The 25,826-nt window shown below is 38.9% G+C and overlaps 2 protein-coding genes across 6 annotated transcripts in view; both read right to left on the bottom strand.

Annotated features, from left to right (window-relative positions):
* Window positions 1-998: 998 nt before the first annotated feature.
* On the bottom strand, window positions 999-15,826 carry LOC138029871 (uncharacterized). Of its 4 annotated transcripts, XR_011127954.1 has the most exons (7): window positions 15,582-15,826; window positions 10,327-10,674; window positions 9,556-10,216; window positions 5,936-6,679; window positions 4,415-5,025; window positions 2,027-2,108; window positions 999-1,577 (listed from the first exon to the last, which is right to left on the bottom strand). XR_011127954.1 is itself a non-coding variant. In XM_068877706.1 (4 exons), exons 2-4 carry the CDS (start codon window positions 10,642-10,644, stop codon window positions 6,348-6,350), a joined length of 1,311 nt encoding a protein of 436 aa, XP_068733807.1. In that variant the 5' UTR covers window positions 10,645-10,688; window positions 15,582-15,826; the 3' UTR covers window positions 5,538-6,347. The 4 variants fall into 4 exon arrangements, 2 of the variants coding, with proteins under 2 accessions (XP_068733807.1, XP_068733806.1); XR_011127955.1 differs by lacking the exon at window positions 4,415-5,025; XM_068877706.1 differs by lacking the exons at window positions 999-1,577; window positions 2,027-2,108; window positions 4,415-5,025 and having other exon boundaries at window positions 5,538-6,679; window positions 10,327-10,688.
* Window positions 15,827-17,011: 1,185 nt separating this feature from the next.
* The window catches only part of LOC138029879 (S-formylglutathione hydrolase-like), a 13,481-nt gene continuing 4,666 nt past the window's right edge, over window positions 17,012-25,826 (bottom strand). For both annotated transcript variants that reach the window (XM_068877722.1, XM_068877723.1), the window contains exons 4-11: window positions 25,601-25,699; window positions 25,271-25,395; window positions 24,979-25,043; window positions 23,985-24,039; window positions 21,626-21,724; window positions 19,828-19,893; window positions 17,288-17,386; window positions 17,012-17,147 (exon numbers count right to left, since the gene is read on the bottom strand). In XM_068877722.1, coding sequence (XP_068733823.1) covers window positions 17,067-17,147; window positions 17,288-17,386; window positions 19,828-19,893; window positions 21,626-21,724; window positions 23,985-24,039; window positions 24,979-25,043; window positions 25,271-25,395; window positions 25,601-25,699 — 689 coding nt within the window. In that variant the 3' untranslated portion in view covers window positions 17,012-17,066. The remainder of the gene's footprint in view (window positions 17,148-17,287; window positions 17,387-19,827; window positions 19,894-21,625; window positions 21,725-23,984; window positions 24,040-24,978; window positions 25,044-25,270; window positions 25,396-25,600; window positions 25,700-25,826) is intronic.

Raw genomic sequence — 25,826 nt, 5'->3', positions numbered from 1 at the left:
TGTTTGTATGTACTCCTGTGTGCCTGTGCCATAGTGTTCGCATGTACTCTTGTGTGCCTGTGCCATAGTGTTTGCGTGTACTCTTGTGTGCCTGTGCCTTCGTGTTTGCATGTACTCTTGTGTGCCTGTGCCATAGTGCTTGTATGTATTCTTGTGTGCCTTTGTCTTAGCGTTTGCATGTACTCTTGTGTGTCTGTGCCTTGGTGTTTGTATGTACTCTTGTGTGCCTTTGTCTTAGCGTTTGCATGTACTCTTGTGTGCCTGTGCCTTGGTGTTTGTATCTACTCTTGTGTGCCTGTGCCTTAGTGTTTGTATGTACTCCTGTGTGCCTGTGCCATAGTGTTCACATGTACTCTTGTGTGCCTGTGCCATAGTGTTTGCATGTACTCTTGTGTGCCTGTGTCATAGTGTTTGCATGTACTCTTGTGTGCCTGTGCCATAGTGTTTGCATGTACTCTTGTGTGCCTGTGCCTTCGTGTTTGCATGTACTCTTGTGTGCCTGTGCCTTCGTGTTTGCATGTACTCTTGTGTGCCTGTGCCTTCGTGTTTGCATGTACTCTTGTGTGCCTGTGCCTTCCTGTTTGCATGTACTCTTGTGTGCCTGTGCCTTCCTGTTTGCATGTACTCTTGTGTGCCTGTGCCATAGTGCTTGTATGTATTCTTGTGTGCCTTTGTCTTAGCGTTTGCATGTACTCTTGTGTGTCTGTGCCTTGGTGTTTGTATGTACTCTTGTGTGCCTTTGTCTTAGTGTTTGCATGTACTCTTGTGTGCCTGTGCCTTAGTGTTTGTATGTACTCTTGTGTGCCTGTGCCATAGTGTTTGTATGTATTCTTGTGTGCCTGTGCCTGTGCCTGTGCCTGTGTTTGACTATGTACTCTTGTGAAAAAAAAAGAATCTATTTCCACAAAAATGATTTAATCTTTTGTTGCTATGGTAGCTGGTGCGAAATGAAAACTTATGAAAAACAAAATAATATTGACAAGTGGCTAAACCAAAGATCACTTTTTTCCAAATTTTATTTCTTGTGTAATGCTATGACTTTATAATAGGACCGGTTGAGTCTCCGCGCGGAGAAGAAAGTAAGTTATGGTTGTTAAGGGAATTCGTGAAGCAAGGAAAATCGGCATTACCATGTTAGGAGTAGATATTGAATAAAAGAGTTGTTGTGACACTAGTTGTTATGGTTAATCATGTTCACTTCCTTTAATGTTCTTCTGTGCCATGTTTCCATTCTGGTGTTTGTGATGTCCTCTCATGGGTTATTAACTTAATTCTCAGCTAATACAACTTCCTTGACAACACTGAAATTTCAAGGTGTCTTAAAGTTTCAGTGGTTGTTAAGTGTATGACAATACACCTTGCATTGTGGACGCCTATGTTAGCCCGTGCATCAACTCTATTATTGACCTTAACTATTGCTTACTGGTCTTCTAGGCCTAACCGAAGGTTAATGCTGCCACATTTAGTTATTCTTTAACCTGTCTGCCTCAGTGTCCCTCTTCCTCTAATCTCAAAGATTATTTTCTCTTGCTTGTCTTGAGTTGATATCTGAGATTACCTTTTGTCAAATCACCACCCTGAATTAAAACGAAAGAAAATGTCTACTGTCAAACCAGACAATGACAATGACTTTTTCATCAGGGATGATAGGAAAGTGTAAAGCTTATTTTTTCCCAAGAGGGCAATGTAATGAATCCTGCAATCTGATTGGTTCTTGGAGTAGTCTGGATTTTCCACAGGCATGGTAATATGCCAAGAAATGATCAGATTGCAGGATTCACTACTGTATCCCCTTATATAAAATAAGTAAGTTATTTGCAGGCTTAGGGTGGGTGCTTGGTCGCTGTAGTTCTTCCCTATATGGACCTCCCAGCCAGCAAATAAGATATATTTGTCAGTCCAAGGAAACTGAACAACATCCACAAGTTGTTGTACTAAGAACTGGAAAGGAAGGAAAGTAAAGTACAACTGGAAATGCAATAGAAAATTGTATTATTTTGCAATATAACATTTGTGAACTCCTTACCATTTAGAAAAAGCTCACTTCCTTGAAATCCCTTATTAGATCCTCTCTTCTTAGTTCTAGCTTAGATTTATCACATGTATGACTGTAAAATGAAATGACAGATCACTGTATTAATTTATGAAGGGGGAAGTTTCTAAAAAAACTGTGGTGCTGCGTCGGTGGGGAAGTAGTATACAAAAATTTGGTTTTATCAACAGAGTTGATAATGTAAATTGCCACCGTACAGAGATTCTAAAAGCTGACGTTTCGAGCGTTAGCCCTTCATCAGAGCGAATAGATTAATTTATATTAATTTAGTTGTATCTATTGGTAGAGGATCAAACATTCATGCTGCTCATGCACTGATAACAAAATGTAAAGGTTTTGGAAGATCCAATGACTTGAGCTTCAGACACCAGCCTGCTATTTTGCTGGGGTATAGCAGTGGAAATACTCAGCTACTAGCACAGAAATGTGGCGAACTTTCCCATTTTCGGATACCCAGATTTTTTTTTACCAAAGTGAAAGCCCAGGTGGGGTAAGTCAGCAGGATGTTAAATGTTATAGAACTATTTGCAGCTAAACTACAGGGGCAGTTACAAAAGTTGGACCAGATCAACTCAGACAGAGCAAAAACTGGTTTTGCAAACCAAAACTATTCACCGTTTTCCCCAATATCACCGAGGTATTGCTTACAAATTAGGGCTAAAGTGATTTCCCTGGGCCTTATCATTTTTTTTTACCTCGATCCGAAGTGAGCAATCCAAGTTCTTCTGGCCAGACTTTTGTACCTGCTTAAACTACAAAGTCACTTATTTGTTATGATTTTGGCTTTGTTCGTCAAAAGCTTGTCTAATTTGTATGTGGTGGCCCTGTGCAGACCTAATTCTGCAGTTTCTCTGCATTTCCTTCAGGATATCTCTTGAGAAAAAGATCACAATGTTGCAATGTAAGTTACATAATAATACATGTATACATGAAAAAATTACTTGATTGTGATTGGCTGAAAGCAGTGCAGTTCAAGTGTAACACAGTGCAATAGTGTAATACCAGTGCAAATTACATATCGGATCATGATTAGCTAATAAACAATAGGGTTTGGTCAGAACCAATCAAATATTTTGTTTTCAAATCAAGAGCACGCCCTGGATGGTTCAATTTTTCCCTGATTACATGATATGCATGTGTTTCTTCTGCTTAACCATCTCAATTTCTTTCATGTATATTATTAACCCTTTGATGTCCAAAATGGCCTAAACCGGCCAGACTCAGTATTTTACTCTGTCTAACGTCAGACAATTTTACTCGTCAAAGGGCAACCCCCGGGAGTCAATGGGTAATCACATGATTTTTCTCGTGCAATGTGGAATAAATAAGCACTTCTAATTTTTTTCAAAGACTACAAACCTACGGGCCAGTGCAATTTTGGTCATCTTTGAAAAAAACTTACTTGTGCTTATTTATTCCAAAATGCACCAAAAATCATGTGATTACCTATAGTAATAATGATGACATATCTATTGCAACGGTCCGTGATCATACATAACTGTGATAACCACCAGCAGGGAAAGTTAAATGCAGGATGAACCAGTCAATAGCAACATTCTTTAAACATTTGGAAACAAAATTCATATTACTTCAAGTGGTTTCCTGAAACATTTGGTTGCATCATTTCCATTTACAGTAACTTTTGTACTGTATTTGACCTGGAACTGGTCACGGAAATGTCAGAACGCAAAACAGTTGACAGAGAGAAAAAATTAGTACCCTTCAATGCTGCTATACTGGCAATTTAGAGAAAAATTATCGGGAACAAATAAATACCTTTTTTTTTTTTTTTACAAAGAATGGAGGTTCCTACTGATCCTCTCTCAATACGTGTTAATCTCAAATTCCTCAAAACTTTCACACTCATGGAAAAAGCTAAATTTAATGACAGGAATTGCAAAAATAACAGCATATTAGAATATATTTTCTTTACCTAAAGCAGCCAACTAAGTCATTAATTGCAGGAATGGCTCTGAGCCATTATATTACACCAAAAATCATACATATGCACTCCACGTAACCTTACATAGTGCCTTATATGACCCTACAAAATCATACTTATCCCTACATAACCATACACGGGGCCACACAGTCCTACATAACCATACATAGTGCCCCAGCCCTATATAACCATATTCCACATCACACAGCCCTACATAATCATACACAGTGCCCAATAACCATACATGGCACCACAGTAGGCTACAACCACGGATACTGGCAGTGGTGTGACTGAAGCAACATTGTCAATGGTTGATGAGACCGATGTGGGAGGGGCAGTCCCTGCCACACAAAGCAGATGTGGCTGGCCACGGGGATGGGGGGGGGGGGGGTTGGGGGGTGGTTTCCGCGTGCGCATACCTTTGGTCTGGCTCTCTTCTCTTCTGCCGGGTTTGGGATCTTCTCTCCTTTCTTTAGCTGTTTCGTGACCAAGCAGTGCCACCTGCTGTGGTTAGCTGCCACATCTTGCCACCTCTCTGTGCTGATGCCACGCTTGCAGATGTCTTTGTACAACCACTGGGGGCAACCTTGGGGTATTTTGCTAGAGGGCAGTTCACCATTGAAAATGTAGTTGGGAATCCGGCTATCTTCCATTCAGTGCACATGCCCGAGTAAGTGCAGTCGAATAAGCAGCGTGTACATGGTGGGGAGGCCAACACTCACAAGGACCTGGGCATTAGGTACCTTCTCGCTCCAGCTGATGCCAAGGATGAGGCAAAGGCACTGCATGTAGAAACTGTTCAGCTTCCACTCTTGCTTAGCAGAGGTTGTCCAAGTTTCACTCCCATACAAGAAGGTGCTAACAAAGCAGGCATTGTACACTGCAACCTTGGTTGGAGTGGTCAGCTTTGGATTCTCCCAGACACAAGTGGTCAGTCATCACAGGGTTTGATGTATTTGTTGATTTCGGCATCAAGGGACAACCACATTGGTCTTCCTCAAGCTGATTGCAAGACCGAAGTCTTCAAAGTCTAGGGAGAATCTGTCCATGAGACACTGAAGATTTTGTTCAGTGTGTGAGCTAGGTGACTGCAGCATCATCAGCAAAGAGCAAGTGTCTGTTGATGATCACCTCGCACACCTTGGTTATTGCTCTTAGTCTTACAATGTTGCAGAGTCTGCCATCTGATCTGGGCCCAGTTGTTTAAAAGCTGATTAACGCTAATCCCCGATTAAAAATAACCCAAGGAGTTTATTTGTCTACTCCCAAATGCTGATATTCAACACTGATATTCGCAAAACTTTACATTAGAAGCCGTCAATCTTGAAAAACAAAAATAAGCAAAAGAAGCATCTGTTGTTGATCATTATGGTCCATTTTGGCGCAAAAAAGATCAGTGTCACGCTCACCCCGATTCACGGTTGGTGTTTTTAAAGACACACGATGAAAGACTACCAGTGAATCCAATACTAAAAGCAACTGAAACTTGAAAGATTTTATAAACAATGTTGTTGTCTACTAACTGAAAGAAAACTCCCCTCATAAATTTAAAATGCATGCTGTCTTTTATTAGCAAAATCTTGAAGCAAGCTCCTTGGTAAAAACAATACTACTGAAGAAATCCTTTTACTTGCAAAAGCAGTCAGCCTGCATGAAAAAATTTCCTCTGACTGATTAAAAATTTCTTGGAACTATACATAATGTGGAATTGGAAGGTATCAACACAATAACTACATGATGTGAGAGCGTCAGATGGCTAGTTAAAGATACCGTGTGCTTTCAAGAGTAACTACTTCTTGGCCATGTGAATTCCGGAAATCAGTTGGAAAATCAGTCCTCAGAAAATTGGTTGAAGATGAAAGGAAAAGTGAGGTGGCCAAATTTTAAACATTGCAAAACCGTTTCTTCCTTTGAATAATAAATCAGAGAAAATCACCTACCGTACTTACTGAAGGTTTCCCCAACTTGGCATCTTTGACAGCTAGCCTCCTGAAGCCGCCACACCACGTAACCTGGGTTGACCAGGAATTCTCACATGTATGTTACAAAGTCGACTGACTTCTTATGTTTTAAAAAATGATATGCTTTATGCAGTAATATAGCTGTACCCTGCACATCTTTGGCCACATACAACAACGTTAACTGCAACAATACAATGTTATCCTCAGGCCACAAGAAAACAATTAAAACATAACACTTCAAATACCATTTGTTTCGTCTTCCTGGAGGCCGTATAAGATTTACTCTCCACTTCCGTTTCTCGTGTCTTCTTTATAAAAGATGTATCAGCAATCCTTTAGCCTCCCAAAACAATGAAGTTGGAGGCCAAGATAAAATTTAAACAGTGCTATTTTAGTTGCCATTCTTTTTCTCTCGCATTTCTTTCAGCAGCTTTTCCTGTCTAGTAAGTAGCTCTTTGATGCGTGCATCTCGAACTGAAGTCGATGAATTGCAGGGATTGTCGATTGAAGAGTACGAATCATGCCATGGAGGAAGCAGGGATGTTAAAGGATCAGAAGAAACACTGATGTTTTCTCTGTTCAAAGAAGCTCCATCCCACTTGTTCAATACATCTGTGTTATCTGAGCTCCGTGAAGGCTCACTTGTTGTCAAGTTCAACATTCCTTGGAGTTGATTACTTGTTTGGGTACTGGCTTTATTCAATAGAGACACTGACCATACACCTAGAATCAAAACAAAGCGAACCAATAGGATCAACCCAAGGCAAAATATAATTTCAGTTTTTTTAAAAACAAATTGCGATTTTGAGAAGGCAATACCACATTATATTGACGGCTAGTTGGGAGAAAATTATTCCGTATTGGGCGGAGTAGCGAAGCGACGGAATCCAATACGGAATATATTTTCTCCCGACGCTGTCAATATAATGTGGTATTGCCCTCTCAAAATCGCAATTAGTTTTGTATCGTGATCCATTATTTATAAGGATAAATAAAACTGTAAACTAATCAACCCGCGCCTGATTGAAATTTCAATTCTTTCTACCTTTGAAACGTATTTGTTTGCGTAAATCAGCAACCCAATTCAGTGCAACAACGTCAATTTCAACATTAGAACCAATCACAGGCCGCAAAAGTGAGACGGCCATACCACGAAATATTGACGGCTCGCGCAAAGGCAAAACTATAAGAAGATCGCGATACTAAACTAAAAGTCCACCTAACCCCTATATGAAATGGATCATATATGAACAGCGGATATAAAATCAAGTGAAGCTATGATCCTCGCAGTTATGAACGCAATTTTTGCAAGTGCGTAAAGAAGCTTGAAAAATTCAGGACTTCAACGGGTATCTGCAGTTCATATGTGATCTGTTCATATATCATTTCATCGTTGATTCATTCCTGACGGGAACATTAGAACCTACAAATGACCAGCTCCCAATGACAGTGGCTTCATAGATCAGTTGGTTAGAGCACCGCACTGGTATCGCGAGGTCACGGGTTCACACCAGTTGAAGTCGTGAATTCTTCAGGCTTCTTTACGCAATTGCAAAAATTGCATTCATAACTGCACGGATCATAGCTTTACTTAATTTTCTTTTTTATTAGCCGTCCAAATATCGTTTTGTTCTTGATCACGTTGGTGAAAAAAAGCAAAGTTATAATGTTATTTCCTCAATTTTCTGTAAGTGTCAAAATTCTGAAAATATGCGCCACTTTGGTTCACCGCCGAGTTTGCTGGAGATTGGGTCAGAAGCTGGTGTGTGACGTCAGCTGGGGAAGCGAATTTTCACACTTAAAGAAACTTAGGTGTGTTGCTGCGAATTTCTTCCAACATTTGCTCAAGTTTTTATTTTCTTTTAGCTTTTCAAGTGCTTTTAAGCAGTCTTCATTGGCATAAGCCAGGTCACAGCTATCCAGACTTTCTTCCCTTTTACTTGGCGAAACCAGTGTCATGTGCAAATTGCCATTCTCTTCTTTGATTCCAAGAGAGAACAAATGAACAAATTATTTCTGTGCCTGAAGGTCAAATTAAAGAGATTTCAACACCAGAAACTTCGGATGAACTCCAGTTGATCGCACAAGCATCTCAAAAGTGAAGCGATTTGCTTTCCCAGCAGACATCACAAAAACATTAGGTTTCAGATGGCCAGACCTCCTTTCACATGGCAGTGAACCAGCACATCATAACTTCAAACCTTCACAGATTTGCGAGGATTTGATAGACTTACTTAATTTTTTTTAAATCTTCACCAAATTATGTACTCTTTTTGAAAACAAATATAAAAAAATTGGGATTAGGGGCACTTAAAGTTAATATTGATAATCTCAACAATCTGAAGACAAGAATCTTAGGGTCAACATCCATTTATTATCTTTGAACGACTCAGTAATCAGGACTGAAAAAAACTAGACAATCCTCGCTTGTTCAACAGTTTGCAATCAATTCCTTGAGCTCACTTTCGTCATTTTATTATTTGATGTAAGTGTATCCTTTTACATTTAACTCATTTAACTGCAAAATTTGATTTACAGGCATATCAGTAAAGTCATAATATTGATTAGCAGCTTGGAGGTCCATATTGGGAAAAACTGTACACAAGGTCGTGGAAACCATCCTCGTATGCGCACATTGGTGGTACTATATATAGTACAAGGGAACAGTTTTTCCCAATACAGACTGACCTAGGCTTGTGATTAACATCTTAATTTGTTTTAAACCTAACAAAATGTTGGCAAAGAAAGAAAAAAAAAAGCAATCTAGGACACCTGAACAATTTCTAGCAAGTATATGGTACAGAAATCAGAGGTCAAGAAAAAATGGATGAAGCCTCATCAAAACATATTTTTGTATAAGTAACAGTAAAGTACCGTAAAAACCCGCAGATAAGCCGCACCTTTTTTCCAAAAATCGTCGCGGCTTATCTGCAGGAACATTTGAAAAAGCAAGAAAATATCATGCTATTCTCAAGTATTTGCGTAGTACATGGCCGCACTCTTTTGTTGCTGTTTAGCACTTTGAGAGCCAATTTGTCGAACAAATGACCATACCCTGTTACACTGGGCAATGTTTCGTGCAGCTTATCGCTTTGTGTAAACTCTTAAAACATCATGCTGCTTCTGGTGTCCAGCTTTCCATTTTTGTGTCTGATTTATAATGCCTGGCTACTAAGATTCGAATGTTCCGTTCGTGTTCTTGTTGTAATGCAAAAATCTGTGGAAAAACTATGTTGAATTCCTGTCAACAAATACCAGAAAAAGATCAGTCTTACGTCAAAGTTGGTAGAAACAGTGTTCATTATGTTACAGTGCTAAAATTGTAGGTAAGACTTTGAAGTATTTTCTGTTTCAATGTTAATAGTGAGTTTACGTTTCATGAATAGTGGATGATGAAGAAGACTTCTCAAGACTTGACTTTGGATTTCTTTGGATTTCTTTCAAAAAACTTTTTTTCCCAAAATTTGAGCAGCTAAATTCAGGGTGCAGCTTATCTGCGAGTTTTTACGGTAAGTACCTCTATGGTATTATAAAAATTTGCAATGTAGCAAGGGATATAATCAACAAATAACAGACAGATGGGTCAATCACAAAATTACCTGCAATCCTCTGAAAACGTACTTTGGTACCCACACAAGATTCTGTATCAGGAAAACTTTCATGTAACCCTTCAATGGATGACTGCAAAGGCATTGTAGTGTCTTTTGGTACTGGTTCTACGGAGGGTGCGACATCAGCACTTACTATTGTGTTACTCTTATCAATGTTTCCACTAAGGCAAGCATTTTGCCATTCTTGATCAAGCTTCCTAGGGGTTGATTTACGAGGTCGTTTCCGAGGCCTTAACTCTAGTGCGTTTGGTGACTGCGTATCACATGCAGAATGCTCATCAGACAAATTGCGGAAAATTAAGTTTGGAGTTCGATCCTGAGGCAACTCTACGCTATGTTGAATAGATTGTGCTTGAGAATCTTCAGTCTCTCTGGCAGAAACAGGAGTGTTTACTTCATGGCAAAGCTCTGATTTGCTGTTTATGGATGGATAATTCTGAGGCTTATTTCCAATTGTCACTTCAACAACACTGGAATCGGCAAATTTTTCCCTGTTTCTATTTGTGGATATGCTGTTTCCTAATGACTTGACACCATAACAGGGTGGGCACTTGTCATTGGCTTTAAGCATTTCTGGTTCAGCAGTTTCTGAAATCTTGCAATAATTACCATTTTTTAGCTCATGGTCCACACGACAGTCCAGACCTCTCTGAAAAGAAATTTTGAAAAAAGAAATTCAAGCTTGGAAGGAAAATGGCATCACATTATTTCTTCATCTGATGATCTCGAACAAAGGATCCTGGTTAATTCTTGGCCTACCTTTGCACTATTGACGTAACAGCTATGATCTCCTGAACTGATGCACCTTTTTAAAATGTCTTTATGTTTTGCGCTACCTATGCTTCTGATTCCAATCCGCATAGAGAAACTCCCATTTCGGGGAAACTGTTCTAGAAGAGCAAGGCCTGTAGCTTCTCTTTCTTTCTTGCTTAAAGCTGACATATTGCCTGTCCATGTACATGTGTGTACAGCGACAACCTTTGGCAAGCTCTCATAATCATACGCCACAGCCCCATACTGATTCACAAGATCCTTGTCAACAACATCTCTTTGGCTTATTAACTCCATGCTTATCATCCAGGCTAAGCCAGTCTATACGTTTCCCTCCTACAACAGACAAACTAAAAATTTGTTAAATCAATATTTTATTGTCATTAAATTGAAACAGTTAAAGAACACTTTTATTAGCACTGACACTTTTAGCTTTCTAGTCATTTCAGTGGGCCATTGCTCCTGTATTGTCAGGGTTTTCGTTTGTGAGGCCAGAGGCCGAATGTTTCGTCCACTCATTTCCACATTCTGTCTGGTACTCTGACACCAATATTTGGGGGGGCTTGTTTTATTTTTCATTATTATAATTTTTTTTACTTACTTTTAAAAATAATTTGAGTGAACTCCAGCCTTGCCTGGGAACCTGATTCTTGGGCACCAGAAACACTGGAAACAGCATTTCTGAGTGTGCTCCCCCAGAAAATTGTGAAATCTGGAAGCTCTGAAATGCGATTTCCAGTGTTCTGGGCACCAAATTGAGTTCAAAAGATAAAGGAAGATTTCTTATCAACAGTGGCACTGCATGAGGGTGCAATTAAGTGCATTCTTTTGATACTTTCCAGCGAAGAAGGATTTGGAAAACCACTTCAAAAGGAAAATTAACGACTTAAACGTTACATGACATTTCAACAATACATGTATTTCCTCTTGTCTAAACAAACTGCAATAATTTTGTTCGGTCAACATGAGAAATCAGTTCTGATGAACAAAAACTTCACTGTTTTAGTGGAAAACAGGAAGTCTTGATACAAAGATTCCTCAATAACAACCTGTTTTGCATAAAACGTCTTGATATGTTTGCCAACGTAACTAAACATGGTCTAGGTAAAAGTGCAGAAAAAGTTAGCTTGAAGATGGCAGATTCAAATCTGATAATTGTTTCGAAATTGAGGTTTAAAAAAGTACAGTCAAGTACATCAAAATTAATTTTACTTTAGGTTTCGAGGAATCCTTCAATTAGTTCAATCTAGGGGAAAAAGTAGCCAACTTTTCAGAGCAAAGTAGCCAACACTTTTCGTCGGCGGTCAGTGCTGTGTCCTCTACTTTAAAAACTATTGAAACCCTGTATTTGAACAAGCTACCTATTATAAAAGGAAAACAATGCAAAAATATAGGTACAAATAAATGTTGTTGTTATTGTTGTTACGCTACTAAGTTACCAAAGTAGTTTGCACTGTAAAGATTCCTCCCACAAGGAAACAACTAGGGCAATCGATAAAAAATGCCTCTGAGTAAAGTAGCAGACAGGAGTCAATGGGTTCAAGGTAAAATCTTGAATAATTTCACAGGAAGTATGATTAGCAATTCTCTAACCAATAACAGCAGGGATCAAAATCTCTTTCATTTTTCTTTCCAAATCTGAGGTACTGTAAGTCCAGATTCTGGACTGCAGGCAGACAACTTGTTAAAAAATTGTATCCGACGTTCTTTCTCTGCCCTCTCAAGAGCAAAAAAACTGTGATCACAGGTTACAGGTGCAGCACCAGTTTGAACATGACATTATAACAACATTAGGAAAGAATAATATAATTATGCACACAAACTCAATCAAAATCCCTTGCAGGGAACTTTCACTTTGGTTTCATCATTGCCTTTGAAGACAGAGACCAACTAGTATGTTAAACTTCCAGCCCCAGTTGTTCCAAAACTACATAACTTTATCCGGTAGATAACTCACCAGGCAACAATTTCAATCTGTACAAACATAGATTGTACACTGAAAATTCGCGTTCGATTCACAATAAAACTTATTGCGCGGTAAAGCTCTGTGCTTTGCCTTTACATTTTAATCCACAACATAAGATAATTTGCAGTTTTTGAATGGAGGACTTCCAGGAATGATAGCCACTACCTCGTTTTCTCATTAAACAGTTCCTGTTGTTATTTAATCGAGTAGTAACGTTTTCGCGAAAGTTGAATTGAGTATGAATAATTGACAAGGTTTCACTTCAGTGGTTTTGCAAAAATCGAGTATAGAGGATCAAATTTGATTTTGAGTGAATCGAGTCTCGATCCTCGACTCAATTCTCAATCCAAGATTCTTGCAAGAATTGAGTCAAGACTGTCAACTTACATGTACTTTTGCACGGTATTGTAAATTAGTCAATTGTGACCTTTCACAGGAAAACATACACTAACGCTTTTCCATTGGCGAGTAAATTCCAACACTTTTTCAACACTTTACCGATGCTTTACCCACAGGTTACCATCGGGTCACCAACCGCTTTTCCGACACTTTCAATGCTTTCTTCAACCAACATTTGATTTGTGTTAATTGTTAATGTCTATTTACAGTGTCCCCAATTAGTGCTTCAGCGCTAGAACGACGAGACACTTGAATAAAGTTCCTTTCCTTTTTTTTTTCCTTTTCCAACATCATCAAAAAATTCACAACGGATTGTCAATTTTTCCAACGCCTCATGCTTTCCAACGGCTTTTTTGTGCTTTCAACGTGGAATACAAAGCCTATCAAACCAATGGATTTCCCGACGCTTTCAACTCCTGAGGAGAATGCATCATTTAAAATTCTTCACAACAAAATTAACATCAAACAAAGGACGAGTTTACCCTGCGATCTCGACAATGTTGTGTACCAAGGCTCAAATCAGAGTTCACTTTACTTTTTTTATTACAAATTGTTTCATGGAAAATAGGATTTCTTTCCTTTAGTTGCCGATTAAAATGTCTGTGTCAACAGACTCCACATTCACAATTATTACTTGTTGACATTTAAAAAACTATCTCTGGCTAAAATGATTAAAAACTATGAGCTTTTGAATGCCCGAACTGCAGTCTTCGACGGGTAAAATGAATGATAAGAAAGCGATGAAAAAATTTGAATAAAAAGCGTGAATTGTGAAATAATAAAAATGTAAATGGTTATGAATGTTTGTTAAAAAGAATGTTGTATTGCACAGGTAACAGGCAAGAATTGTTGTCTGCGTTAGGTGTCACTCTGGTATGCCACGCTTCTAATGTTTTTGTGGTTCTAAAAGTGCCTTTGTCAATAATTGACGCGTTTTCAAAATCAATGGCATGGTTGTTGGACCAGGCGTGATTAGCAATTTTAGAACCTTTGGCCACAGTTTTGGTGTTTCTCAAATGATGCTTTTTGAGTCTACCTTTTAAGCTTTTGTTCCGCAGACTTAAAGCCCATGCAAATTTCTGAATAATCATACAAAATTATGTGGTTAGCACTTTGGTTACTGCGAATTTGACTTAGAACGAAAAGAAGATGACTTTATTGACTTTGTTTCAGTTAACATAATAACTACTTTTATGATTTGGGATGGAAGGAGCAAAGAAATCCACTAATTCGTCTCTGTGGAGTAGCAAATAAACGTGGTGTTTCATCACTGCAAACAGATCGATGGCACCGCTGGAAAATGACATGTCACGTTATCATTGATTATTTGTCTTGTCAAACATAACTCTATCAGTCAACAAAAAGTGACTTTGACAGTATCAAATTGTATCTACAATTGTAAAGACAAACAGTTAGTTACCGGTACTTGACAAAAGTATGAATGATTGTTTACTCTCAACACCTAGAATGGCTTGTGTGAATTTTCTCAACATGTTTTTCTCAACACCTCTAACAGGTTTTCCAACTCTTCCAACCAGGACCCAACAGGGACCCAACGCTTTAAGCCGTTCAGTAGAAAAGTGTTAGTGTACGTTTTCCTGTGAGAGGTCACAATTATTAATCACCATAAAAAATTTTTGTGAACTGATCTTTCAAGTATTAGCACTTCATCAGTTCGCTCTCAGAAAGGGCTAACCCTCGAAACATCAACTCGCAAATATTTTTTAAGGTGGTTAGCTGGGAGGTCTGTACAGTGAAACACTGTGACCAAGATCTTGAAAATGCTGCCCAAGGCTGCAAGCCAAGGGGAGCTTTTTCAAGACTGAGGTCAGAGTTTTTCTCCATACAGACCAACCCTTAGCTGGTGCATAACTTTTTTTCCCTCCCTCTCTCTCTCTTCCTCTCTGAAATAACTTCTGTAATATTGTTGACTCACTGCACACTTGATAGCCAATGCAGTAAGCAACTTACAAACTGATAATTTCAAAGAGAAAATGTTTTTATTTGAATTTGTTTCCAAGCCTCCTGTCCAATGAGAATCTGTTTTGAAACTAACTTTTGTATGGAAACAAATTTGGTGTCACAAAAATGGAAATTGAGGGTAAAGGACAAAATTCTCAGAGCGTTGGCCGAGATAGGAAATATGGGGATTTTCTCAATAGTTTTACAATGAAAGCGCCAGTAGGGCCATAAGGGACATAGGTTAAAGGAAATCCGGACCGTGTGAAGAACCAATCAGAATGCGGGATTCACTACTGTGCCCTCTTGCATTTTGACAAGCCTTCATTTGACAAAAACAAACGCCCGCAATGGTTTTTGGGCGAATGTGCGCTGACAATGCTGGCAGGACACTACAAAATGCAGACTGCAGACAGTGCAGACCGTCTGTAAAGTGAAAATCCGGTTAGCCAGAATTAGGCCTAAATAACATTCAGGTTAGCCTGTTTACGGTTAGCTCTCAATAATAGTGAGGGTAACGCCATATTTTACCCCTGGTCTGCACGGTCCGCACAGTCTGCAGTGACCGATGGTGGCTGGGTTATCCTGAAGTCGGTCAATAGAATGCGCCTGTATCAAACAAACACATATCCGGCCGCAACATTTGTTGGCCGCAACGCCAAAGCGAATATTAAAAAACACACAAAAGAAAGATCAAGGTCCATGAGCGAACAATAACTGCACACTGTCGTGCACACTTCGATTGGAAAAATGCACACGTCAGCTGTGCGATACATATGTTATTTACTTCATTCAACATTGAACAACGCTAGTTAATTGTTGCTCGACCGTTAATTATAGAACCAAATAACGTCTTAAAATGTTAAATATTGAAATGAGCAGCGAATCAAAGAAAATTTTCACTGAAGAACTCTCTTACCAGTGGCAAAACTTGTCTCATCAATCGCTATCGGATTAAACCTCTGACAAAGGTCGCCGAGCTGGAGTTTAACAGGATGTGCAAGGTTTGCGCTTGAAGATACTCGTTTCCCTCCGTTAAATCGTTGATTTGGTCCTTTCTGAGCGTATAAGGGTTGTTAAACTCACAAAGCGTGAAAGTATTCTAAATGCACGCAATATTTGTCACACTTCACAACGCCTCAAACTGCGACCACCCACAGTCAAATTCCAGAGCCCCGGAGTTTTGGCGGGAAAGATCAACGAATGCTCAGATCATGTGACAATGACGTCATTAACTTTTATTAGAAGGGTTACCATGTCGACATAAAAGCTCTCCAAAGACACCCTATATTTCGTCTTAATTATATCTCGAAAATGAACTCGGTGACCCCCATTTTTAATTGTAGAATGGTAATTATCAATCTAAGGAAGAACTATCGGCAAAGTTTTAAAAAATTCTTGAGAGCCAATTCAGGGCTTCGAAAAATTAAAACAACATTGTGGGAGGGCAAGGTATTGGAAAGAGTTTCCACAATTAGTCCGAGGTTGTAGGTCGTTTATGTAGGTTCATAGACAATAGTTGCAATGGTCAGCGAGTCCGATATCGTCATGTGATTCAACTTGATAGGTGGTGATGGTACATATGGAGGTATCCGTGTGACCAAACTTCAATTATCAGTATTTAAAATAAAATCGTCCAAATATGAATGCATCAATCCAAAGCTGAATGGCAACAAGTCGATTCTGCAAATGGCCATCAAGGAAAGAGGCATAACGCAGAGAGGCATAACGCGAATAGCCATAACGTACACAGCCATAACGCAAAAAGGCATAACGCAGAGGCATAACGCGAATAGGCATCACGCAAAAAGGCATGACGCAAAGTCGCATAACGCAAATGGCCATAGCGCAAAAAGGATAACGCAATGACGCATAACGTAATGAGGCAAAACGCAGAGCCATAACGCAAAGAGGCACAACTCATACAGGAAGAAAAAGTTCGATAGCGATTATATGAGAGATTATATTTAGAGCTGAAATTATTTACGGAGTACACAGCTATTCTTCAAAGGGCCTTTGCGTTATGCCTCTGCGTTATGCCTTTTGCGTTATGAACATTTGCATTACGCTTTACTGCGTTATGCCTCTGTGTTATGCTTCTCTGCGTTATGCCTCTTTCCGTGATGGCCATTTGCAGAATCGGCTTGTTGCCATTGAGCTTTGGATTGATGCATTCATGATTTGGACGATTTTATTTCAAATACTGATCATTGAATTTTGTCAAAGATATACCTCCATGGTACAAAACCGGTTGGAAAAATGATATGCAATTGTTTGGCAACGGGACAGCTAAAAAGGAAATCGATGAAACTAAGTGTAGTCGGACAATTCCAAAAAAGACTACAACCCTTTTACAAAAAGACATGGTGCTTTATTTCTTTTTGATCATTATTAGACTTGTTGCTTAAGCTTTCAGAAATCGCGCATGATGTTTGATGTGATCTTCAACAAAGGACGAGATAAAGTAGTAGCTGTGGTCATAACCCTGTGAAATGAGAACAGAATTACCAGTATTATTATTATTAAATTGATAAGATAAGATGTTTCAATTATTTCCTCTTGAAAAACCTTCCTCGATGACATGTACTTTTAAAGAGATTCGTTGAATTGATAATGTACGGTTACCTCTTGCATTCGTAAGGTGACTGGAACTTTCTTTGATTTGCACGCCTCGACCAAATTCTCTGGAAGCAGTTCAGATGGATAAAACTGATCTTTAGTGCCCTGCAGTAAATAATTCATATTCACGCCGTTAATTAAGTTTTTGAGTGATGCAGAGGTTGTTAAATGTGATCAAGTAATTATGTGGGATACCCGTGGCACACCACGTTATAAAATGGGCTGAGTTTCGTCGTCATCGTAGTCGCATATGGTATTTAGACCTATCTAGCCATGTGCTTGTGATTGTCAGTAAAGTAAGCCTTGTTGGCCGGGGTTTCTACTCTATTGTGTGATTGCACAGAATTCCTCTTGCTGTTAACGTACAAGTGCATGTTGCTCTAAAACAGTGCTGTCAGGTTATCGGCCACATTTATTGCCCCGCAATATAAGAACTCTTTTTCCCCGCGAAATGGCTTTATAGCATACTTAAGAGAAAACACGTTCACCCCAGAGGCACTGCGTGCCGTGGAACAATTTTCATATACGAAAATCCCGCCAAAGCTGAAATTCAGTCAGATCGCAACGATAAGCAATGCAAATTTCCATAACAAAAACACACGGTCGAGAAGCCTGTCGGTTGAATGTGGGCCTTAAAAGGTTTGAAAATGAGTGTTCCAGACAAAAAAAAATATTTAATGCAAACGACTCAATTCTCAGAGAGATTTCGGGTTTCGCTGTCTTTGTAAATTTCACAGCAAGAGGAAGCGTTGCGAATATTTGGTCAGGTTGGGTGGCATTGAAGGTGTCAAAACCTAATTTGCATTCTGTTATATCTTGCATTCCGATGCAAAAGGCGGTCAAGAAGGAATTTCGAAGTTATGCCGACAAAGCATTTCTAAAGCTCTTTTAGGGGGAAATTAAGCAAGAAATAGATCTTTCAAGGAGCGAAATCAAGCGTCAAAGCAAGTCATGTCGCTGGTGTTCGCTGTCTTTGTATATTTCACAGCAAGAGGAAGCGTTGCGAATATTTGGTCAGGTTGGGTGGCATTGAAGGTGTCAAAACCTAATTTGCATTCTGTTATATCTTGCATTCCGATGCAAAAGGCGGTCAAGAAGGAATTTCGAAGTTATGCCGACAAAGCATTTCTAAAGCTCTTTTAGGGGAAAAATTAAGCAAGAAATAGATCTTTCAAGGAGCGAAATCAAGCGTCAAAGCAAGTCATACGATCCGCGGGCGAAATATTCCTTCTACAACAATTTTTTTTTTGGTCGCGTGACCTCTTTTTCACAAACACAATGATTCTGCTGAGTACATGAAATCATTTTGCCAGGAATGAAAAGAGCAGCTTAAAATATTCTACCATGCAGATTTTTGTCAGTATATCGTTTAACTGGTGTTTTTACAGTTGAAAGAAATTATAGGGATTTGCATGGGAAAAGGACTCTTTGCCCTCCAGTCACCCTTCGATGATTTTCATACACATTTCCGCTTTAATTTTTTTCTTCGCCGATTGACAACTACCACCCTTGCATATTTACTCTCGCTTATTTAACCCTTGGTAAGAATAGGAATGTTAGTTCTATTTTTGGCGCTTAATTATGGAAAATTCCACTGAAGGGCAATTTCATTTCGTTTCTAAACAAAAGTATGGGATTCTCGAGTGATCATAAAATCTCTACCCTAAGTGGCATTTCTCTGAAATTTTGTCTTCTGGCTAAGTGAAACATGGTCATTTATAAAGCCCGAGCCCAATTATGAGGCACGTGACCAATTGTTGCAAAAGGCCTATTCACGCATGGTCAATTTCCCTGCGAAAGGGAAATAATTCTTATTAGAACGACTGACACTACAACACTTCATCACTTAACAGCAATGTTATGGTACCATATCAAATGCCAATTATTGCTGAACAAGATGCAGTCATTTTTGTGATGTAAAAAGTTACCGTGGCAACAGGAAAGCCCTGCACAAACATCCCATACTTTGGCTTTAGCTGCTCATATCTCAAAAACGAACTTGGTGACCCCCATTTCTAATTAGCGTGCCAAAATGAAACTTTCTGTTAAGTTAACAAAAATTCTATGGAGCGAATTCAAAGCCACCTCACAAAATTGAAAATTTAGCTCTGAATCTGCTCTACTGATTTTTTTAAAACTTTGCAGACAGTTTCACCTTGGCCTGCTGATCACTTTTGTGCCAAAAAAATTGGGGTCACCGAGTTCGTTTTTCAGCAACTGAGCAACTGAAGCCAAAATATAGGGTGTTTGCGCAAGGCTTTCCTGTTGCCATGGTAACTTGGTACATCATAAAAACGACTGCATCTTGTTCAACAATAATGTTTCACAAAGTTGGTACCATACCATTGTTCTTATGTGATAGAGTGTTGTAGTGTCAACCCCTCTAATAACAAGGTCTCTCGAAAGAGTTGAAACTGGTTTGAGCCACCTGAAGATAAAACCTTATTTTAAAGGTTTGAACTTGACCTTGTATATTTGACAGCAAGAGTAAGCATTGCGAATATTTGGTCAGGTTGTTCGTTTCTTTTTTTGAGAAGATGCAGTACCTGATCAATCAGTATATCCGGTATAGGCCCATCATAATTCTTCATTAGTTCAGTGGCATCATATTCCTAAGAAATTGAAGGAAAGTCTAATTAAGCCCAGTCTCAGATTTGTAATATCAAAATTCTGTGCCTCAAGGACTTGGCACCATTACTGTAACGTCATACAGTCTGCATGGTTGTTTGAGAAGAAACCGGAACAAAAATACAGGGAAGAGAACACTGTGTTATATAAACACCAATGAAATACCAAGTGAGCTTTCGCGCGAAAAAATATCTTCACATGTGAAGATAACATGTTATGTTGCTATGGTTACATTTGAAAATCGTGCCTTTCGATGCCTTTCGAGAATGTTTTAGTGTTTCATTGGTTTCATAATAAATAGAATATTACATGGCCGCTTGGAGATACGAAATTTTTCTTCTTGTGTAGGGAAATATTTCACTCGTTCGCTATGCTCAATCGTGAAATATTTTTCAACACTCTAAGAGAAATTTCATCTCTCCGCGCGGCCACGTAATATCCTCTATTTATTAAATAAGGTACAGAACACTTATGTCCACTTATGTCCCTTCAAGTCAAAGCCTTTGCTACCTATTTTCAACAATAAGGTAAGGGTAAAGGTTAGCATTATTTTTTTAGCTTAGGGTAAATGCAGATGTCTATAATTACTAGAGGAGAAGCATTGGGGGACGCTTTATGACGTTAATCATCTGTCTTCCAAGACACGAGTACAGGGTTTTCGTTTGAGGCTGGAGGCTGGACGTTTCGTCCAGTGGTTTCCCATTCCATGTCCGGTACTTTGATGCCAATATTAGAGGGGTTTGTTTCATTTTTTATTATTATAATCTCTTTTGCCCCTCTAGGTAGCTCGCAGCCAAAAATGTCACGTCCAGTAAAGCAACCATATTTACCGTCGATAACTCGTAACAGTGTGCGCTCATTTTACTCCCCCCTCGCCATCAGTGCTCCATTTTACGGGTATTCAAAGCTACTTAAGGTACACAGAACCTCTTGCACCAAGGCCGCGCACTAACCGACTGTGCTTTCAGAAATATGTCTGCTACTGCGAGTAATGTTGAAGATGGGAAGAACAGCAAGGGGACTTCATGACGCGCATTGAAATCCGCATGCATCCAATTACTTGTATTTCTGCACATATCTGACAACCAGGATACAAATCGTATCCACAACGGTGGGAGATTGGCACTCTTACCACTACACCACCCCTGTACCCCACAAGCCTACAACAGTATTCCCACTAAGTTACAAATCCAGGTTTAACACCACCCTACAGGAGTTTATACAGCGAGCAGATGAGAACCGGAATTCTTCCCCTACGTCATGTAGAATATTTTGGTTTTCACGTTCTTTAAGGACAACATGATCAAGCTAATCGTGAATAACTGGTAACATACATATTGCCATTTATGTACTGATCAAGAAAAGTCTTCACAAGACTTTTAGCTGACAATTTTGGCTTAAGCTTTTGCTTTCCTTCAGCATTAAACTACCTACAATTCTCAGGCTTTTTTGACATGCAAAACTCAATGCTTGGTTGCTATTAAATCACATTTTAGCGTTAATCAGGTCCTCTTCTTCTTCTTTTGCTGCTCAAATGGGTGGAAATGAAAAATAGCACGATCAAAGACTTACTACACAATCAAAACACACAACTTAACAATCACAGTTTCAAGCGCAATATTGACAGTTGAAAAAAGAAACATACAACCAGAAGAACTAGCTTAAGAAGCACAAAGACATGTTTGCTCAACAGAATACGAAAAAAAAAAGTCTTACTTTCCAAGTTTCTTTATTGCTCCCAAGGTATCCTGCGAAAGCCCTCTGTCCCCAGGGACACTGCACAGGGTTGCAGATAGGAGAAAAGGCTGACACAGACTGTAAAATGTAAGAAAATCAAAATGAAGCCCACCTTAATAACCTAGCTTCTGACAATCAGGCTAGTAATCAGGGCCCAGTTGTTCGAAAGCAAAATTAATATTATTAAAGTTAATACAGGCTAAGCGTAAACTTTGCTTTCATTTTTTTCAACTTTTGCTCTTTTTTTTTTTTAAGATTGACTTCTTCTGATGTGACATTTTGTAGAATATCAGCATCGAACAACATTAATTTTTGGGAGTAGAAAAATAAACTCCTGGGCCCGGTAGTTCGAAAGCCGATTAACTTAATCCAAGATTAGTGAAAACTTTTGTTTCATGTTTTCAACTTCTTGGTGAAAATTATTTTCTTTTGCTTATTTTTGTTTTTCAAGATTGACTTCTTCTAATGTAACGTTTTGCCGAATATCAGCGTTCAACAGCATTTGGGAGTAGAGAAATAAACTCCTTGGTTGATTTTTAATCTGGGATTAGCATTAAATGGGTTTTGAACAACCAGGTCCAGGTCATAGGTTTGGTTAGCAGCACATAGGGTTTTCCAAGTATCTTTAAGTCACCACTGAAAAAATACAATCATGAAGCCTTTTGATACACTTTCTCAAAATAATTTTCTCAAACAGCAACCCTAGATAAAAAATTACAGATTAAAAACAACGACACCAGGATTCTGATGAGAAAAAGCCCTTGTTTCCTGTTCCTTTGTTGGAAAATTTTGAAACTTTTACATGGAATTTGAAGCTATGAAGTGGTCTGCATGCGAGAATCTTGACCAAGGTGGCCAGTACAGACCTCAATGCATTTGATCTGTGCTGGCATCCTCAGCATCCTCAGTAAAGGTTCTCCCAATACAGACCTTTAGATTAGTTAATAAGAAATATAAGTAATATTGTAATCCACCTTTGTGAGTTATTGAACAGAAAACGAACAAGACGATTGCAAATGGCAATATCCCACACTTATGACGATTTCCTTTTGTCAGAAATGGCCGGCCAGACCCGTCAATTTTCAAAGAAATTAATGCAACAATTTGAAGTAACACCTTGCATGACAATCCCTCGTATTCTTCTGGAGGAGTAGAAATCATCCCCGAAGTGTGTTAATTTGAAGGCATCATGGAGTTAGTCCTTCCAAATGCCTGGTCTGGCTGGTCAGTTCTGTCAAATGGAAAATGCATTGTAGAGCCAATCACATTTTCCCTGCAGGCATCATACAAGAACAGTCACACTTTTCCAAGGGAGGTTTCTTTTATTTTCATAATTTTTTTGAACAGGGCTTGAAATTGTGACTCACTGGTCGCCAATGCGACCAAAAATTGAGGGCTGGTGACTAGATTTTTAGCACTGGTCGCCAGCTGGCGAATCACGTTTTGTCTGATAACCCAGGGTAAACAGCAACTGTTGCGTTTGAATCTTTATATGATGAAATTGTACGGAACTGGTAGCTAGGACACGACTCACCTTTCTTTCCCCATTAAAATAACGTATAAATACTACAAGAAAATCGGTTTCCTCACATTGTTAATTAATAGCACAAATGTACTTTGATACTTCGATCACCGTGTTTACTAGGCGCCATATTGTTTCAGCGGCTTCATCAGATCGTGGGCGCACTTAAACACCGTATGCTTCTTGCCGGTTACTGTACATTTTGCGCCCAGAAGACGAAGATTCGGCAAGAACGTTAATTGAAAATTTAAATCCATTGTCAGTTGTGAATGCTGAAAACGTAGATTAAGCCATATTACCGAAAGACCTCCTCGGAATTGGCTTGATATTGATAACATATTGATAATGAAGCAATGAGTTTGAAATTTGCATGGAACCTTCAAAAAGCAACCTGTACCCTTAACGTAAAGTGGGTTGGAGAACTTGTTCCCTCTGTTAGAAAGCGAACACCTGCAAAATTGACTGTGCTGTTTTTTGTTTTTTTTGTGCTACTTAATAATAATTGTGACTTTCCTTGCATGCAAAGTTGGCGACCAAAATTTATGATCTGGCAACCAAATTTTCCCCATTAGTCGCCAGCTCGCACCTGAGCGGAAAAGTTAATTTCAAGCCCTGATATACGTATACACATATAGCATCCTCAAAGTCTCATTGGCAGTTAAGTATATTTGATAAAGGACTAACACTTGTCATCTCTTTAATTCCCCCATAATGATCGATTTCCTTTTATAAGTCCGGTGATCAATACCCAATTTCTATGCTTTAAAAACTTGTTGACACTGCACCACTACCGGCATTTCTTACCTAAAAACTTACCTTATAAAACCCAGGGTTTTTAAGAAAACAAATTAAGGCTCCATGTCCCCCCATGCTGTCAGAGGGGAAAAAAAGAAAATCAGATTAACCACATAGTACAATAACAGAGTTCCCTGCCTGAGACAAAGCATGACACCCTTCTCTTTGCAAACAGTGTACATGGGTTCTACAACAATAACTTTATTGTGCCCTTAAAATACAACAGAATTTGCTTAAAACAAATAATTAATTAAATATACGAGAGAATTGGCTTCCTAAAATTATTTTGTACCTGCCGATACATATATCATATCTAATGTAAATGTAAGTCAAGTTTGTCAGTTCTCTTCTCTACTAACTTAATGAGGTTGGAAGTCACTTCACCCTTTCCATCCTTAAAGTGGCCACTTACAGACTTTACTCTGTTCAGCACCAGAGGATCTTACTTGTTGCCCCTTGAGGGCAAAAGGTTTACAACATCTACACTCGGACAAAACCTGTTGAGACAAAGCAACATTTTTGGTACTCCAACAACCTATCCAAATGTTCCTCTTGAAAGCTGCCTTTTCCCCTCCCCCTAAACTCCAATGTTGATTTATCTTGGTCGGAAATATACTGTAGAACATATGACAATACTCAGCAACACTGACTGAGGGGGGAGGGGAGTGAGAAGGGGAGAGGAACTAGGGGTGTGTAAAAATGAAGGTGAATTTGTGTCACTGTCTCAACAGTTTTGTCCAAGATTGAAGGTCCCCTTTCATACTCTCTAACCTAAAACAGCCACTCGTAGATTTTACTCAGTCACTTGCCAGATGATTTTCCTCATCAATGGAGAACCCAATAGAGGCAACAGAATCAATAACTTCTCTAAAAAAACTGTGTCCCCTACTGTTTTACCTAAAATAGCCACTCAAAGATTTAACTGTCTTACTCCAGATCCAGAGACTGTTACTCGTCCATAGGCAAAGGGTTAGGGTTAGGTTAAGTTGATATCATACATGCTGTAGACTCTGACCTATGTCCAAATACTGACTGCTTTTCAGGTAAGACGGGAAAATTACTTGCAATCAAAGCTGGAAGCTAAGCAAAATAAAGTAAGCAAAATAAGACAAATAATATTGTTATAATATGCATAATAATAATTATGCTTTGCACATTCTTTAGCATAAGTAAAGATAGGATACCGGTAATGCTTGGAAATAACTGGTAACTGTACATCACCGTATGCCAACTGGTTGCCTCCAGACAAACCTGACAAAACACTACTGCTTATTTTTTTAAAACAGACCAGTTTGGTAAACTATCACCTCTTTTGTGATGTAAGAGAACATTCTGTAATTTGTTTTCCATTTGTGCACAGTAGCATCAATATAGAACCCTGCACCAGTACCAAAGTCATAGCTGTCATCTTCACCTTCAATACCACATGACCCTGCAAAACAGCAAAAATGGCAGGTTCATTTTGTACATGTATGTGTTAGTTGGAACAACATTAACAGAACAAAAGAGGCCCAAAACTGACGTAGTGGCCCCAACAGAAGGACCCTTTAACCCAAGACCCCCAGAAGTGAGACTTGATAGATTTTACTCTGTCTTATGCTAGACGATTTTACTCATCAATGGGTTAAATAACTTACGAGGGCTAGTATCAGGTGCCACTATGAGGATTCCTTGTTCAGCAGCAGTGCGTTGTGCACCAGCTTTCGTGATGAAGTTCTGTTCGGTGCATGTAAGACCTGAATAAAGTAATAAATGTTAATTAAAATAAATTTAATTCTACTGTCCTGACAAACCAAAAAATTTTAACAACATTAAGATTTTGCTACTTTAGTTACTTGATTAAACGCTGCCCTGATTAAACGC

The sequence above is a fragment of the Montipora capricornis genome, chromosome 13 (genome assembly GCF_036669925.1).
Source record: "Montipora capricornis isolate CH-2021 chromosome 13, ASM3666992v2, whole genome shotgun sequence".
NCBI lineage: Eukaryota > Metazoa > Cnidaria > Anthozoa > Scleractinia > Acroporidae > Montipora > Montipora capricornis.
Note: the sequence above shows the minus strand (reverse complement) of the source record. Positions and strands in the feature narration are given on the sequence as shown.